The sequence below is a fragment of the Heterocephalus glaber genome, unplaced genomic scaffold (genome assembly GCF_053883595.1).
Source record: "Heterocephalus glaber isolate CG9 unplaced genomic scaffold, H.glaber_assembly_v1.0 deba00001460, whole genome shotgun sequence".
In the NCBI taxonomy this organism is placed as follows: domain Eukaryota; kingdom Metazoa; phylum Chordata; class Mammalia; order Rodentia; family Bathyergidae; genus Heterocephalus; species Heterocephalus glaber.
The window spans coordinates 5,555,637-5,573,950 of NW_028258307.1; the positions used below are offsets into that span (position 1 = coordinate 5,555,637).

Below are 18,314 nucleotides of genomic sequence, written 5' to 3' on the forward strand. Positions count from 1 at the left end.
GCCCTGGGTGTGCTAGGTCTGGAGGGAGGTATCAAGAAGGAAAACGTCTAAGGTTCATGATTTCACTCCATCAATATAACAGGAATAACAAACTAAACACATAAGTTTTAAAATACAGTTCCATTTTTAATTTAAAAAATAAATAACAGCAAATCTGAATAAAACTCATCTACTTCAATGCACATCTTCCTAACTGGTCATTTTTGAAACCCAACTAGTTACAAAATCATGGTCTTATGGATAAAGGCTGAACAACTCCAAAAGATGACTGAACAGGTGAGTCTGGCAGCATATGTGAGAGACCAGCTTTGGCTGGATCTGAAGAATCAGTATGGTGGGCCGAGGATTTAGCTCAGTGGCACCGCACCTGCCTTGCAAGTGCAAGGTCTTGAGTTCGATCCCCAGTAACCGCCCCCCCCCCCCAAAAGAACCAGTGTGGAGCCCTTAACCTGAGGGAAAACATGTTCCTTCGGAGATCAGAACTGATGCTGCAACTCTGAGCCCACTGGAGGAGAAACCTCACTTTTCCTAATTTAAGTAACAGTCTTAGAGCAGAATGAAAGTTTCCAAGGAAGTAATGTTTATGATCTTCCTAAATCACACAGAAAAGGGAGGCACAATTATTAAAATGCACCGGAAGTCTAGACGTGGTGGGCTGGGCTGCTGAGATCTGAAGACTGCTTGGGTCTGAATGACACTTACAGGTTGCTGCAGACAATCACGCTAACTTAGGTCAATATTGTAAAAAAATGTGCTAGACTCATTATTACAATATTCACAAACCTTTTGATCTTAACTGTCAAGGTATGGGAGGGTCAAAGCACCAATTTAGGATTAAAAAAATGGGCAGTCCAGTTCACGAACCTGAAAGCCTTTGTACAGTTTTCTCGTGACTCACTTTCTCTTTTGGTTCACTTAGAAGCAAGAACTGAAAGGACTAAAAATCATGCAGCCTCAAATATATAATTAAGGATGAGGGAACAGGGTCACAGAGTGACTAAGAATTCACTTGCTAAAAGGTACAACATCTTTACAATCTTAATTTGCATTGATGGTGGGATTTTTTCTCCCCTCTTCACCATACCTGAGAAGTTTTAGGGAGGAAGGCACAAATCTCAAAGGACTTTCCAAATGCCTTACACGGGGCCTTGGGCACTTGGGCACCTTCAGGTGTGCTAGATAAAGTCATGTCTGTGTCTGAGAGGTGCTGACCTGCGTGTCTAGCAATCTGAAGACCCATCCACCCACACGCCTGAAGTATGTGCGCTTTATATAAATTGTGTCTCAATTTTAAAATAAGCCACACCCTCTCTGGAGCCAACTAGGGAAAGACACTTGCGTTTTGAAAGAGCTAGTGAATGCAGGTTGTTATCTCAAGTCCTGCTCAAATCTTGGTTTATCTTACGGATGTGCAATGTGCTGTGTTGTTAATGGATCGCCCTGGTGGGAGAAAATGACTGAGTCTGGAGTCAAGGGTGAAGGCTGAGACGGGGGAAAAGATTCCTCCTGTAGTCTTTCTTAGGGTCCGTTTTCACTTAACGTCCCAACTCTGCAATCCCACCACACACCTCAGTGAGTACCAGTATCCTTGTACGCTGGGATGTTTGCACTGAACATGTTCCCCTGCCACATCCCGAAGGGCTAGTACTAGGGCTGGCATCTGACCTCCATAAAAACTTCATGCATGTTGAATGAAACAATTGAATAAATATCCCAAAGCAAGACAAGTCATCAGGTCATAGGCAGAGTGAGGGGAAAAAAAAAAGAATAAAGACCACCACAAAGCAACCAACCATAGCCAATATTCACGAAGGCTGTGACATTTTGGGAGATAATTCAATGTCTTTCAATATTCCAGAGATCTTAGCAAGAAAAAATAGAAACTTTTGTCTTCCTGTTTCTCATCTAGTCTATACTTAATGTAGTCATAAGGAACTTCTTTGCAGTCTCCTCTTTGACTTCAGGGTGGACATTATATATGTATTTTTATCAAATACGACTCTTTCCTACTACATAAATTCCCAAGGAAATGAACCTTCCTGTGTCCTCTATAATCTGATATCCAAAACATTACCTGGAATCTGCTGTGTTCAGACTGTTGAGAGCTATTGTTTTCATTAACATGGCAAGGGCAGCAGATGGAAAAACAGATCCTGTTACAAAAGGAATGTAGTGAGGCACTGATGGATCCGAACTCCCAGCCTCTGCTGAAAGACCAGACTGAGGGCTCACTTATACTGCGCTGGGAGCATAGGCAGGAGGTTTGGGATTTCTATTTGCCCTATTTATATTTTTCCATTTTAATGGCAGTCTGACAAGTAGAGTGAGACAAATCCCTTCCGGCCAGCCTATTAGGTGACTTTTCAGAGGTAGTCCTAGGCACCATGGAGGTCTTCTTAACTTTTCTCTGCAGGGAAATTCCTTCCACTTCAAATCCTCTTCAATTCCTATTAGTACTCTCTCTGGTTACAAATAACTATATAAAAGACAGCATGCTCTGAGAAGGACTGTATGTTCGGAACCAACCCACACTCACATCCCAAATCACCTTGAATTAAAATAAAGAGCTCAAGGGCTGGGGATTTAGCTCAGTGGTTCTGGCGCCTGCCTCACAAGTGCAACGTCCCAAGTTTGATCCCCGGTACCAAAAAAAAAAAAAAAAAAATTAAATAAAAATAAAATAAAGAATATCAACAATGCCCTTAGCGAGTTCTGGATCTCACTCAGGCCTAGCAGAGAAAGAAAGGGCCGTGGTGTGAGGGCTCCTCCTTCACATTCTCCAGCCCACCAGAACCCCACAGCAGCCGGAGTGGAAGCTACCGTCCTCATTTGGAAAGTGAGAAAAGGAATGCTCAAAGAACTTCAGATGCTTGGAGAGAGTTTGCAAAGTTAACAGGTGATGTGGCTGGGACTTGAAACCAAACAGGTTCCATTCCGAAGTCCATGTTTTTGGGTTTTTTTCCCCATGATCACAGTGTAGGTTTTCCCAGGCAGGAGAAAGAATAAAGATTTCTGTGCCATTTCTAGAATATGCATAGTAATTTCGTGAGGAATGCAATGGACTTTGCTCAGAGGCTGCTGCTTCCTCCACCTCCGTTCTTCCTTGCGATGAACGGGTGTGCGGCTCCTGACAGGGGTCGGGGAGAAACGAGGAATGCAAACAGGCAGGCAGGCAGGCAGGCAGGCAGGCAAGTGCAGGGCCTCCCAGCTGCAACCGCTGCTTTCTTTGTTCTCTTAACTTTGGAGAAAAGGATTCTGGGCAAGGTCAGGGAGACTGCTGGAGGGGTCCCCTTATTTGGACATTGACATCAACACCTAAGGACTATAAAAATATTGGGAGCCTTCCCAATGTTGTTTCACCTAGGGTTAGGCATTGATGATGCTGTCAGAGATGTCCTCTAGATCTAGGCATTTTCTGGGTATAGCCCGTTAGCAAGCTGAGCTATGAGTAAAAATCTGTACTACCACTTTCTTTGTGTAGCCCCAGTTTCCTTATCTACAACATGGAGGGTTTTTTCCATGACCTTGAAAACACTTCTAGCTCAATACGTCTGTAACTTCATGTGACTACTGTTGAGTATGTACTATCTGGTCATCCAAAACACTCCACTTATTCTTCTGAAAGGAGTACTGACATTAGTACCATTAGCAAATTAAAGCCAGGATCAAGAGGAATAAATAATCAAGGCGAAATATTGCACTGTATTCTCCAGGGTAAAATCAGGTAGCAGACAGAGGCTACTGGCTGGGCCATCTGAATGGGATCTGGACAAAATGCTGTTGGCCGTGGATTCCTAGGTCTCTTACAGCCGGGCACTTGAGCTCAGAGGAGGGACAGGACAAGACACTGTGCAAAGGAGCCCTAAGGGGTTTGTGCCGTGCAGGCCAATGGTCAGGAGTGCGGCCCAATGTGAGTCCATCATTTTTCAGTGGTTATTTGCTATTTATGCCTGAAAGCAGTAAATTTCCATTAAAAATGTATTTTTGCCTCAAAAGAGACACAGCAGACATGAGAGAGAGGACCGTGTGGGCTCCCAGAGAGGACTTGGTGTCCATCCTTCCCAAGAGGGTAGATGGGACAGGGACGCACGTGTAAGAGGAGCAACGAAGTCTCGAGTGCAGCTTTTTAGAAGCAAAGCAAGAAGCGCATCCAGGAGCAGACTTCCGGGGTGGCAGAAGGACAGGTGCATGTGCCAGTGACTGCGGCAGAGGCTGAAAGGTAATCACGGTGAAGGAGAACAACCCTTTGAAAAATGCACAGGAAACGGCCAGTTCCGGGATGCCTCATGGGCTGAGCGGGCCGCATAGACCCAGACATTCATGAAAGAGAAGCTTCCAAAAGAACAAACCCAGTTTTGAGCTAGTAAACATCACCCCACGTCAGGAAAGGCAGCCGGCAGGGAGCGCTGGGTCCCGAGGACACAGCCTGGGGAGACCGGGTTTCAGGCAGCAGCTGTCCAAGGCACTCGGAGTTGCAGAGCAAGGGGAAAATTCTCACTGGGATCCAAGCTCAGAAGAAACGATGCCAGACTTCCGGGCCTTTGGAGGGGGTGGGGGTGGGGCTTTGGCTTCTCTTCGTATAGGCAAGGGGGGCGCGACCTGGGGAGCAGACACGTGCAATCAGAAACGATTCTCCTCTCTTTCCCCAGTTGTCCCTCCTCCTCCCAACTTCCCACTTTCTGCTCTAGCTTTGACTCGATCTGCATTTATCTATGCAGACCTTTGCAAGGTGAAGAGGGAAATGAGCCCCAGGAGTCCTCCTTGTCCCCTTGAGCTGAACATATCCTCTCCCTCTTCCTCTCTCTCCCACTCCCGTATTCTCAACACGGGTACCCGGCATATACCCAGGAGGCACTCAGTACATATTTGCTGAATGAAGGAATGAGCCCACTCCAGAACAACTGTCTCTCATTCAGAAGTGACTCTTCCGTGTGAATTAGAACTCACTCACGTCACTACCTGTCCCCAGCTGGAGGGGCAGAGTGCTGTTCTGCCTCCAGCGGTTTGCAAAGGTCTGCCTGCATCTTTTCTTCCCGTCTCTTTGGGGAAAGAACCAAGGATCCCTACAGTAACAAATGTGTAGGAAAACCTGTCTTCTCAAGAGCTCGGAGAACATGCTATAGTCTCCTCAAATATGCTCTGTGGCCCACTCCCCACGGGGGTTCCCTACCTCATTGGAGTTCCGCTGGCTGCTCTCATAGGGCTTGCTTTTGGGGGGAGGTGGAGGTGGAACAGAAGCCACCAGCTCATCTGTCTGCAAAGACGGGGAGCCTGGGAATGACACAAAGAAAATGGAGGTGGACAGAAGTATTTATCAATACTTCTCAGAGGAACCCCTAAAGGAGCCTGGCCAATCAAGCTTCTAATGCATATTAGATGGATTTTAGGGACAAAATGAAGATGGTTACTCAACCCTCACGATAAAGACAGCATACACTTCCCGGAAGGCTTCACAAGAAATTCTAAAGTAAAAATTCCATGCTCTGTTCAGAGTTTACTATTAAGCTGCAGATGCGAACATTTCTGGAACTTAACGGTATTACTGTGCTGTCTGATACATCCCAAGTGCTCCAGAAGACCTTATCTAATTAAGTCTAACTCCTGCTTAATGACTGTCTCCCATTTGGCAATGGTAGATTTATCCTGCCATGATGCTTCTGGGCTTTATAGGCAACTTGTAGTTTTTCCTAAGTGTTGCGTGTCGCTAGTTTTTCAAGCCAGACTGCAAGAAGTACTTGGAATGAACCTATCTCTTGTTGGTGAACAGGTCTAACTCCTCAGTAACTAGTTAGGTCACAAGGTACTCGTTTTCTGTATGGTTCTACTCTGACCCTCTCTCATTTATACCTTTGCAATTGGATAAAGGCTACTTAGAACCTTTGGATCACTATTCAGAAAAATTTAATGATCTTGGCAGCCCAGGGAGCCGCACCAAAATCCAGGCTCTATCAGTGGACACGGAACTGAATCAACCTCACAATAGTCCCATATTATTTTTGACTGGCTTGATTAAAAATTGCCCAGATTCATAAACATGCTCCCTTCCTTAAGAAAATGAATATAAGAGGTATCTGAACTTACTTAAGGTCCTGGTCGCCTTAGGTGTGAGTGGAGGAGGGCTCAGGGGAGTGGACTGAGCCGGCGCAGAGCTGTGGAACGGTGTTAAGCGAGTGTCCACCAGCTGGAGACTCTTGGGCCTTTGGATCTTTTTGGCTGGGCTCTAGCATCAAGGAGGAAAACACAGTGAGCGGAACTGGGAAAAAGGCTTAATTCCAGGAACCATTTTCAAGGCTCCACAATGGCATATGCTGAGGACCAGGGCAGAGACACTAACTTGAGAACCACGAGGCCACAGGGTCTTTCCTAGCTGGCTGCTGGTCTTTATTTTGACCACAACTGGGCATCACTCAGGTTAGCAATGAGCCACCTTGATTCTCAGGGAAAGCTAGTCTTACTACCCTTAACAACTTGCTGTGGCTTCTGGAAGAAGAAGAACTCTTTTTTTAAAGATAAAAGAAGAGAAATGACAGTGTTTTGGCTGACTCACAGAACACAGTGGCAAGAACCACAACTCCAACCAAATGCACACACTGCATTGTGGGTATGAGACCTTCAGCCATATTGATTTAGAGCCTGATGCTCTCCACCCCCATCTGTGACTGACACTACAGCATGGGGAAGCATTTGGCCTGAGGGCCAGCCGTGCGAATCTCCAGGGCTTTCTGTTTCTTTCCATTGACTTTATTCCTTACCGTCAGGTCAGGGTCTGGAGCCTTCTCTGAAATGAGCTGGGACTTGCTCAGACTCCAGTCTTTCCTCTTGAACTTGGCAGTCCGGCTCTCGCCATCCTCTCTGAGGGACAGGTCTTCAACTCTGGCACCTGATGAAGCCCTGAGCTCAAAAAGCGGCTCCAGGACTGACCTATCCGCCAGGAAAAGGGACACAAATCACAAAGGACTGATTCCCCAACAGTTAGGATGCACCCCGAAATTAGAAGGGTCACGGCTCCTCAACCCCATCTCTACCCACAACTTCCTCTCTTATATTCTTCACCTAAGGTGCAGGAGTATGTCTTTAAGGAATAAAAAAAAGAAATCACAGAAAACACAAATACAGGAATTGGGTATTGCTTAATGTCTGGAAATTCTAATGATTAAAAATAACACATTCACATATTGCATATGGCATTACATATTGGTACTTACTATCAAGAATTGTAAAACATTCGTCCCTTGACAAGGTAATGTATGATGTCTAAGAATTCATACTAAATAAAAATTGAAACTACCATGTACAAACATCTGTTATAATTTTTATGAAAATACATTTTATATTGATTTGAGATATTGCATTAAAAATTTTTTTGATATTGCATTAAAATTTAAATGAATGTTTATGATTATTTTGAAATCATGGTACAGTTTAAATATTTTACAGTAGGATTAATAATGACATGCTGTATAATGCAATGGTATACTGCCATAAAAATAATAAATAAAAACTGATATTAAGAAAGAGTATATAACTATTTGGGAAAAACTTATAAAGACGAGGAAAAACAAAGTGCGGAACTATGCCTAGGTTATAGTTGGAACTATGTAAAGATATCTATGTCAGTGGAAAAGGATGTATAAATAAAATAGGAAATAATAAATATCTGATTTCCAGGTAAGGTACCATGCAAGCAGGTTATTTAAATGACATAATAATGCGGAATTAAAAATTTACAAAAAGTTAGCTGATGACTTATATTCAACACCATCTTAAATACTTGATGTACAAATACTCATCATTTATATTAAATTAAGCTGTAGTCCACAAAATGGTGTATGTAGTGCTTTGCCACGTGGTTACATGTATATATACACTTTTATTTGTATTAATAACTACACCTTAACAGTGGTTGTCTGAGTGACAAAGTATAAAGCATTTTTCTTTTATGTTTTTAGTACTTTAAATGATTTCTATATGAACATATATTAATTTTGTAACTGTTTGAAAGTAATAACCTCACATAGAAAAGAGTGCAAAATAATTCTTTTTAAATGTTAAATTTGAACATAATGGAAAGGCAGTCCATATTTTTGGCAAGGAAGTTTCAACATTAAAAACCCATCAATTTTCCTAAAGTTAGCCCATAAATTTAGCATGATCTCAACAAAAACAGTAATAAGATTCTACACAAGTTAATACAAAAGTGGAAAATAAGCAAAACTAGTCAGATAATTCCTGACAAGGAATATGAAAAATTAAAAATGATTTAAATTTATATTAATTCAAACTGCAAAATACTAGCACACGAACAGACAGGAACATAAAAAATTAGGAGAAAAAAAGTCCACACACAAACACTAAATACATAAATTTGATTTGCGATAAGACTGACATTTCCAGTTAGCAGATTAAAAGATAGTTTGTTCACTGGAAGAGGACGAGAAGTGGGTAACCATTTGGAAAAGAAAATGGTTGACTCCGTATCTCACAGCTAAGATTAGAATAAATTCCAAAGAATCAACAGGTTTAATTGTGATAGAGAAACTCTAAAAGTTGATGAAAAAACCAGTGGGGAAGTCCTTTGTGCCATAAAATCCAGAAGTCAAAAAATAAAATACTGACTTATTTGACTATATTAAAAGGCAGCACAACTCAATAAAAAATTAGAAAAAAAAAATAAAGTCAAATACTAAGGAGAAATTCATATCGCAAAGGACCCACAATCTAACAGAAAAACAGACACAAAGTATTTGACTTCAGTTCACAGAAAATACAAGTAATTATTAATGAATAAAAAGATCTTCAACTTCACACAGAAAAATACCTATACAAGAAAATACTTTACATAACAACAGAAACAAAAACAACGTTTCTCATCTATCAGATTGACCCAAATTGACAAGACTGCTAAAACGCTTTGGTGGCAAGGGCCAGCATAACCGGGGGGAACTAGTCACATCTTTTCAGGGAAGTCTGTTTAAGAATGATTTTCAATGGGCTGGGGATTTAGCTCAGTGGTTTTGCAGCCTGTTGTGCAAGCTCAAGGACCCGAGTTCGATCCCCAGTACCAAAAAAAAAAAAGATTTTCAAAATTGCAAATATTCATCTTTGATGGGCAATTTCATTCTTAGGGCTTTTCTCACAGGAAGTACTTGGGTTCTAGGGCAGATATGGCTAGGAGATTGGAGGCTCAGTCTCCAGGGAAGAGGTCCAGGCAGGTGGCGACGCAGTGGAGGTCTCTAGATCCCGGGGAGCACAGCTATCAAAGGACAGAGCCTGGCCGGTCCCTGTCTTTCTATTCCTACCTTACCACGTGACCCTTTTTCCACATGATCCGCCACTGTCTGCCATGGGCCTCCACCAGAGCCTGCCTTCTGCTGTCTGCACTTGCAGATTCCAAACCCAGGAGCTAAGTGAACCCCTTTTCTTTAGAAAGCTGCTTGCCTCTGGTATTTCACTGTAGTGATGAAAAGCTGACTAACGAACTTATATACATGGAAAAGGAGTTTAATATTCACTGTCACACTGCAGCAATAGGAAAAGATGGAAATTAATCAGCCAAATGTCCATCAGTTGGCCACTGGTGGACTGTATCCTGGTACAGACATATGAGATGCCTGCAGCTACAGAAAGCGTAAGAGGAGGCTCCTTGTGTTCTGAAATTGCAACGATTTTCTAGATATATTACATGAATAAAGCAAGGAAAAGAGAATGTTGTTTTTGTGTTAAAAAAGTACAGGCAGCTAAGCATAGCAGCACATGCCTGTAATCTCAGTTTCTTAGAAGGCCGAGGCAAGAGGATTGCCAAATTCAGAGTCAGCCTGAGCAGCTTAGTGAGACTCTATCTCAAACTGAAAAATAAAAAGGGGTAGGGATGTAGCTCAGTGACAGAGTGCTTCTGGGTTTGATCCCCAATTACGACACCCCCCCCCCCCACATAAGAAGTATGAGAAAGAACATGCACTTGGGCATTGCTGTATTCCCTACAAAAAGATGCTAGAAAGTCACTGGTATCTGCAGGTCACAACAGCCATCTCCAGAGAGTGGTGTTGTGGCCGAGAGCCAGGGACTGAAGGGAGATTCATGCTATGTGAGCGTATTACCAATTCATAAAAAAAGGCATTCTTACAAACTGAAATGACCCAGAGCCCAACACCTGTGTGCTCTGAATTAGTCTCCTCAGAGGACCCAAGTGCCCACATGGACCAAGACTCATGCAGGGAACCAAAGACAAGCAATATGGTCTCACCCCATCCCCAGGTGAGTAAAGACCCCAGCTTACCCGTCAGATCCTGGCCTGGAAGGAGCATTATCAGAGGAGTTGGAAGAGGTGGAAAGCACCGAGGAGGTCACCGAGGTGACGGACAGCCTCCGCAGAGTAGAGGACATAATGTAGGGCAGCACAAGGGATCCCGTGCGGCTCTGCTTCTTCTCTGTAAAGTTGGTTGGCTGAAAAACCCGTGAGCCCTCAGGGTTAGCTGCTGGGAACTCAGCCCGAGCGATCTGGTGCGCACACACTGTTTTTATTTTTTTAATGGAATACTGGCCTAGGAAGATTTGTAGACCTGTAGCTGAACTTGGAGAATCTGTTGATGCACTTTCATGAGAAACGTCGCCAGGGGGCTTACCCATGGGACACCATATTCAATTCACTTGCTCATATTGGCCTGGCTCTGATAATGACTACATTTAGTGGGGCACAGGCTTATTCCTCTGTGTGGAACTTGTGTGTAAAAGACAACAACTTGACAATGTTCGGGGAGGTTTTTAGATGCCACTATCCAATATCATGCTCTCTGCTGTCTGCCTATATTTTCATGCTGTACCCAAACTATTCTGACTCGCCTGCAGTCTGAAAACCTGATCAATGTCAAGAAGCTCAGAACTAGCAGCAGGCGAAGAGCCAAATGTGTAGGAAGAAACCAGGACTGAGCACTTGGACGACCGAAAGAGATGGTCAAAAAGATCCTCGGGAGGGAACTGTGGAGGAGATGGGTGCAGAGCTTTGATCTGAAGAAAGAATTTGAAAAACAGAGGCTCAAGAGTTAAGATTGTGAAAGAAGACAGGGCAACCTCAAAGACCAAAGAGCAGAGTAACGAATGAGAAACAATAATCTAATCACCTGTTGGGGAGAATGGTTAGCAAACGCATCCCTCACCCAAACTCCTCAGGAAGAGAAAAGAGAATTACAGCTGCAGAATGTGTTAAGACTGGCAAAGAAATCATGAAATTGGCTGTATTCATTGTAAAATGTAGTTTACAACTATTTTCCCCTTTAAAGGTGTGAAGGCTGTAAACTTATCAAAATAGAAAAGATTCGGAAAAACTGAAGTATAGCCATGGCCAGTGCCTGGGATTAAGAGAAACTCAACTGGAAGTCTTGTGATTCTCAAAGCGCTGTGCCCAGCCTTTAGGCTCAGTGTCGACCGGGAACTTGTTAGAAAGGCGAATACTGGGGTTCCACACAGATCTGTGGGGTCAGCAACCTGTGGATCAGTGCTGGCAATCCCTGTTTTCTCAAGCCCTACAGTAGTGGTGATAGCCATTCCCATTTGAGAACCTCCATCCAGCACAAGGATGGTTCAAGGTCATCAAAAGCAAAACATGTGCTCTGCTCCCTGCCCATATTTTCACGTCATACCCAAACTATTATGACTCATTTGGAGTCTGAAAACCTGATCAATATCACAGAAGAGAGCAGAAAAAACCTGGAGGGTTATTTAGACAAAGCCTACCAGTGTGATGACTCCATAGAGCTTTTCTACTTTCTCCTTGAGTTCCCGGAAGCACAAAGATAGCCGGTCATGTAGTGGCCTGAGCTGCTCTGTCAGCTTCTCCCCATGGATGCGGATCCCTTCTGTGAGCAGAGGCATCTAGAAGGAAGGGCATAAAAGGAATGAAGTATGTTTAGGAAGAGGAATGATTCAGATTTGGAGGCTGGGGAAGGGCTGGGGAAGGGCAGGGTTGGGGATGGATGGGTTAAGTGGGAGACAGTGCTATCAAATGAGAATTCATTTCTCAGTGGAGGGGGTGGGAACTGCAGGTGCTTCGGCCCATGACACAGAGAAATCTGCACACCAAGGATACAAGAAAGCCCTAAACTTGAGAAGAACTGATGAAGAAGGCCAATCCATCTGAGCTTGGCATTTCTGTGGATGGACACAGATTGGTTTTGGCCCCAGACTGAGTTTGATGGTTGCATTTTCTACCATTGTCCACTGAAACAGTGAGGAAGAAAATGAGCCCAACATCTGTCAGCTGGACACACAGGCCAGGAAAAAGGTTAAGGACCTTGATCTCAGCTCTAAGAAGGCACATTTCAACGCTGTGCAGCTCAAGTCAATGCCATTCTACAACCTCTTCGCCAAACAGACCTACATTGATAGGTTGTATTTCCATAGAGCTTAAAGGAAGATAGAAGGAAAGCAACCCAGAAAGTGGCAATGTAGACAGAAGCCCTGCAGAGCGTCTCAGAGCCAGGTGCTGTGGCTGCCCCTGGCCAGGTGTGGCCAGCTGTATGCCTTCCTGGCCACTCACCTGTAATGCTATCAGCCTCTTCAGCAGTTCTACCTTCTCCTGGTCCTCGGGATGCTCCTGTAGGTACCTTTCTGTAAAGAAAGCCTGAAAAGACACCAGACACAAGCACTGATTACAGCACATTCCTATCTGTGCCCTGGATCCTAACTGAGATCCAGGAAGCCTAGAGAGGGGAAAAATAACTTCTGATAAACCAAGAATGTCTAACTAGAAACTTATTCCTTTCCTGGGATGATGATCCCACAGTGGATAATTTTTTTCTTTTTAAAGTCTTGTTTGGTGATCTTTCCAAAATCAGACAAATTCCTTGCAAGAGTTCATTCTCAACAATCACCATACTCACACACTCACTAATCAATAATAATCACCAGCAAAGCAAAATATCACTCATTAAAAGAACAGTGTTCAGGCTGGGGATTTAGCTTAGTGGTTCCGCTGCCTGCCTTTTAAGTGCAAGGTCCCGAGTTCGAGCTCCAGTACCAAAAAAAAAAAAAGGTGTTCCCCCAAAATGAAGAAAAGACCAGAGAACAGAATCTAAAACTTAATAATTATATTAAATGTGTAGATATTATTAGGAAAAAAACCCAAACAAACATGTTAATAGCCAAAAGATGTGGCTGATAACTTTTGCTGCTCTTTCCCAACTTTAGCTGCATCACATTTTTCCCCAACAGTACATGAATGTGAGTATCTTTTCACTAATCACCTATTATTCAAAAGGCTATTTTGAAAACAAAACGAGATACAGACATGATGTTATGAGGATATCGCCGCGGGCAGGTTGCTTTCATTATTTCCTGTCAGCAGCATGTTTGTAATAAACATGGGCCACCAGCTAAGGCCTTGAATAGGGAAATACGCCCTAAACCTAACTCCTAAACACAGGCTGTACATAGGTGAGTAATTAAAGACAGGATTCATTAGGAAAGAGAGAGACATTTGCACTATACATGTCCAGCAGGAGTTACATATTTTCTCTCTGGACCTTAACCTTCATTTCTGAAGATGCTTTTTTGGGGGGCACTGGGGACTGAACCCAGGGCCTTTGCTCTAAGTTACAGCCCCAACCTCCCCCAACCTCAACCTTTTTTAAGATAAGTTCTCGATAATTTGTCCAGTCTGGAGTCAAACTTGCAATCCTCCTGCCCCAGCCTCCCAGAGTGCTGAGATGACAGGCAGATGCCACCACGCTTGGCTTAAATTCATTCTTTTCCTCTATTTCTGCAAATGCAGAACTCCACTCTATGAAACAGGCTGGAGTTATAAAAGCGATCGATCCATTTTACTTGGCAAACTGAATATGAACAAACTCTTGCGGGCGGAACTGTGTGCAGGAAGCATTAGTGGACATTAGCAAAGCACTCATTCAGGCCAGAACTGCAATTACAGGGAAGAGCGATATAAAGTGAACAGTAGTATTTACTTGGGTTTTCATCTATTTCTAACTTTCAAGTGCAAGGAGTTTCCATTTTTGAAAGTTAAAGCAATTTTCTGCTCAATGATAAAAGGCACTACAATTCCCAGAGCATTGCTTGAGTTGAGCAACCTCCAAGTAGAGCAAAGTGACTGTTACTGTCCAGCAGAGCTGTCCAGCAACAGAAAGTATAACTTAGGGTTTCCAGCCAAAGGTACTGAAACTTACGTCTTTATGTATCTTTGCAGTCTTGATCTCCCTTGATGGAAGGATGGATGGATGGAAGGATGCATGGATGGAAGGATGGATGGATGGATGGAAGGATGCATGGATGGAAGGATGGATGGATGGAAGGATGGATGGAAGGATGCATGGATGGAAGGATGGATGGATGGATGGAAGGATGGATGGATGGATGCATGGATGGAAGGATGGATGGATGGATGGAAGGATGCATGGATGGAAGGATGGATGGATGGATGGAAGGATGAATGGATGGATGGATGGAAGGATGCAAGGATGGAAGGATGCAAGGATGGATGGATGAAAGGATGGACAGATGGAAGGATGCATGGATAGAAGGATGGATGGATGGATGGAAGGATGGATGGATGGAAGGATGGATGGATGGAAGGATGCAAGGATGGATGGAAGGATGGATGGATGGAAGGATCCATGGACAGAAGGATGGATGGATGGATGGAAGGATGCATGGATGGAAGGATGGATGGATGGAAGGATGCAAAGATGGATGGAAGGATGGGTGGATGGATGGATGGATGGGAGGAAGGATCTCTCTCTCTTTGCCTCCCCCTCACACTTTGGTACTGGGACTTCGATCCAGGGCCCTCACAATAAGCTATTTCCCCAGCCCTTTCCTACTATTTTTTTATTTTGAGACAGGGTCTCACTAAATTGCTAAGTTACCCGGGTTGGGGTCCAACTCTTTATCTTCATGATTTGGCCTCCCAGACTGCTGGAATTACAGGCATGTACCAGTATAACCCACCTACTTTTTTTTTAAAGTAGAAGATTGTCAGGTTGAAAAAACTTCTTATGAAATTATTTACAGATATTTGCACATAAGAATTTATGGTTTAGGGGCATTCTATAAGCAGTTAATACTTGGAAAAATACATTAAAACTTATATCAGAAAAAAATACATACTCAAAGCACTATGGTATTTAAAAAGCAATGTATTTTGAACTGTATTTCTGTACTGATATCCATTATAACACTGAAAATTGTTACTGAAATTGAAAATGAGCAAACTAGAATTTGTCTTTGGTGCTGAGTCTTTCCCAGCTGCTGAATACCGTAAGACTAAAGAAGGCTAAAAAGTTTAAGAAAAGAGAGAAGAAAGATTGCTCCTATAGCAGCAGCCACAGAGCATGGTGGCATCACTCATGAAGAGCACCCAATTCTGCTCCCAGTGGACAGGGGAGGCGGGAAGGAAACTGCCACTAATGAAGCCCACCACACCCCATGCCTGGCATGAGATCCTTTATGCAGGCATGCACTGCACAATGAAGACTTGGTCAATAACTGACTATGTGAACGTTCATTAGTCCTGTGAGGTGGGTATTTTCCTCATTTGCAGGTCCCTGGAGCTCAGAAGGGTGAAGATGTCATCTGAGAGCACACAGTGGCGAGTGAAAATTCATAAGAGTGAAGGGCCACCAAGCCCCTGCTCGTTCGGGATATCACATACTAAGGAAGGCAAGAGTACTAGCCATGTATCACTGTCACCTCCCCAACACCTTCTCTTTCCACGCTCTCTCCAGCCTACAGGAAGGGATTTCCTCCCCTAAAGTTTATTTATATTCAAGAGGAGGACTCTGGAAATATTTGGCAAATATACCATAACAATTATGAATCCTGCCTTTTAACTGTACTTAACCACTGAGTGTATGACCTCCATTTCAAATGGTGCTACATCCAAACCCTAGGCAAGGGATTATAAGGTGGCTCCTACTCCTTTCCTGCCTTTTCAGAATAACAGATACAACACTTAGTTGAACTAATTTCATTCATTGTAGATCCAAGGCCATCACTTGTCCTACAGCACAAAAAGCCTGGACAAAGATTTCTAGAAACAAATTCTAAATAGCGTGTCTGTGGCTTCCCTGCAGATGGAGCTTCACTTCCAGAAGATCCTGAATTCCGGGGTCCACCTGCTAGCTGTCTGCTCTTAAAGGACAGAAAGAGCAGGTGCATGGACCCGAAGCAAATGGGCTGGAGTTCCCTGATGGTTTATAGGGCAGAGGGTGATCCTTGGCTGGGTTATTGCTGCTCTCCAAGACATATAAGGTCAGGCAGAATATTTTTGCTAATTTCATTTGCCTATTTCATGGACAGGAGAGGAAAAACTCAGAGAAGCTGTAGGAAACAAATTCACCCGCTGTATCATGGCAGAGAAGGAGCCCTGGAGATGCCCTATGGGGTCCGGGGACCCACTCACCTTTTCATAGTTGGAGAATCCCCCCATGACAGCTGGGTCCACGATGCCGTTGAGCAGCATGGAGAGCGGGTGCACCGAAAGGGAGCGGTCCCAGGCGTGCTGCCGCACGCAGTTGCTGATCTTCTCGTTGGTCAGCTCCATGGTTTCGATGGCGTTCTCCAAAGGGCTGATTTCCTCCTGGGGGGCAGAGTACAAGGAAGCAGGATATCTGTGAGTGCCGCAGCAAAGATTCAGATGAGCTTGCCTATCCCCCTCCAGAGGTGTCAGATGCCCACCAGCTGTAGGAGAGCGAAGTTTTGCTTGTGAAGATTATGTTTATTAGGGCACCATACTTTTCTGCAATGGTGTTGATAGAAAAAATACACCGGTTAAAATTTCCTCAGAAAGTAGAACGATGACTTAAAAACTGGAGATTTGATTGATTATTCCTCCAAACAAAGTGTCTACAGAACATCTGAGAACACTGGAGCTGCAGCAAGGATTATTTCTTAGGGAAAGCATTCTCAGACACCTCTGAGATCAGTGACAGCAGAAGAGCAGATCTGAGACACTTCTGCACCACCAAAAATGTCTCCTGACAAGAATTTGATGCCACCTCTGTGAAAAAAGGCAAATGATCTTGGAAGCCCTATATTCACATTACACATAAGTAACCATAGATAGATCCTGCAGTTTACAGAAGTCAGAAATAACAGGAGGTATTAGAATATGCAGGGTGAGTTTCATGAGAAAATGAAACAGATGCAATGCACACTCAGTGAGAGCTCCTACTATGGAAATGTCTTTGAATCCAGGTTTCTAGAAAAACCCATTATCAGCCATGTGGCCACCTGCTCCAGACTTCATTCCAAATGTCTGTATCCAGAAATGATACCCATGCTTGAAGAATGATTTATCACTAGTGCTGAGGAACTCAGAAAACTTCAGACTTTCTCCTTCCCCTTCCCCTTCCCCTTCTCTTCCCCTCCTCCTCCCACTCCTCCTTCTCCTTTTTGTATTGCTGGGGATGGAACCCTGGGCCTTGCACACACTAGGCAAGTGCTCTGCCACTGAACTACATGTCCAGTCCAAGAAATACTTCTTGAGCAGCCTCACTATGCTAAGTGCTGTGTTATGCACCATAGTTATTAAAGTGATCAAGACACACAGTCATTCCTCAGGGTGATTAAGATACACAGTCACCCCATCACCCTGTGTTATCTGTCTGGGTCTAGGGCCCCAGAGAATAAGAAAGTCTGCAGACATTCCAGTCCCAGATAGGAAATGGCATGGTATTTGCATCTAATTACCTACATCCTCCTTTTACTTTATATCATCTTTAGATTACTATTATAACCCGAATACATGTAACAGCTATTACACTGTAAGGTAAAGCACACTGCAAATATTAGACTATATTGTCTAGAGAGGGTCAGTTGTAATTTATGGCTGGGGGCAGTTTCTGGTCTGACTGGGGACTGAAGACACTGCAAACAATAGGCTGGAAAGATGCCCAGGTTTCGGGAGCACAGATGAAGGGCATCTGGTGGAGCTTGGGTGTCCCAGACATGGCTTCATGGAGAAGGTGGTGCTGACCCTGACTCTTGATGGGAGTCAGCTGTAGGTTCAGCCACCACGAGAGAACATTTCAGGCAGAGAAAAAGACCCAGTATCACAAAGGACTGAAAAGGCATGGAACTCTCAGTTTAGTTCCAACAGATTCTGTAGGAGAGGGAAGGGGACTCAGGGAGGAGGGAGGCTAAGTCACAAAGGTCTGTCTGTCGCAAAGGATGTGACGGAGTCTGGGCTCTGTACCGTAGGCACTAGGGAGCCACAGAAGGGCTGCGAGGGCTAGGACATCAAATCCTATTCCATAGGAGTCCCACTGGGAGCCAGTGAGGAAAAGGGGCCTGAGAGGCCAGAGCAG

The 18,314-nt window shown here is 43.9% G+C and overlaps 1 protein-coding gene across 2 annotated transcripts in view; it reads right to left on the minus strand.

Moving 5' to 3' along the window:
• Positions 1-101: 101 nt before the first annotated feature.
• Dock5 (dedicator of cytokinesis 5) overlaps positions 102-18,314 on the minus strand; it is a 185,591-nt gene continuing 167,378 nt past the window's right edge. For both annotated transcript variants that reach the window (XM_004848358.3, XM_087216792.1), the window contains exons 45-52: positions 16,409-16,585; positions 12,533-12,616; positions 11,731-11,868; positions 10,277-10,443; positions 6,753-6,921; positions 6,082-6,220; positions 5,171-5,271; positions 102-4,599 (exon numbers count right to left, since the gene is read on the minus strand). In XM_004848358.3, the coding sequence (XP_004848415.2) occupies positions 4,495-4,599; positions 5,171-5,271; positions 6,082-6,220; positions 6,753-6,921; positions 10,277-10,443; positions 11,731-11,868; positions 12,533-12,616; positions 16,409-16,585 (1,080 nt within the window). In that variant the 3' untranslated portion in view covers positions 102-4,494. The remainder of the gene's footprint in view (positions 4,600-5,170; positions 5,272-6,081; positions 6,221-6,752; positions 6,922-10,276; positions 10,444-11,730; positions 11,869-12,532; positions 12,617-16,408; positions 16,586-18,314) is intronic.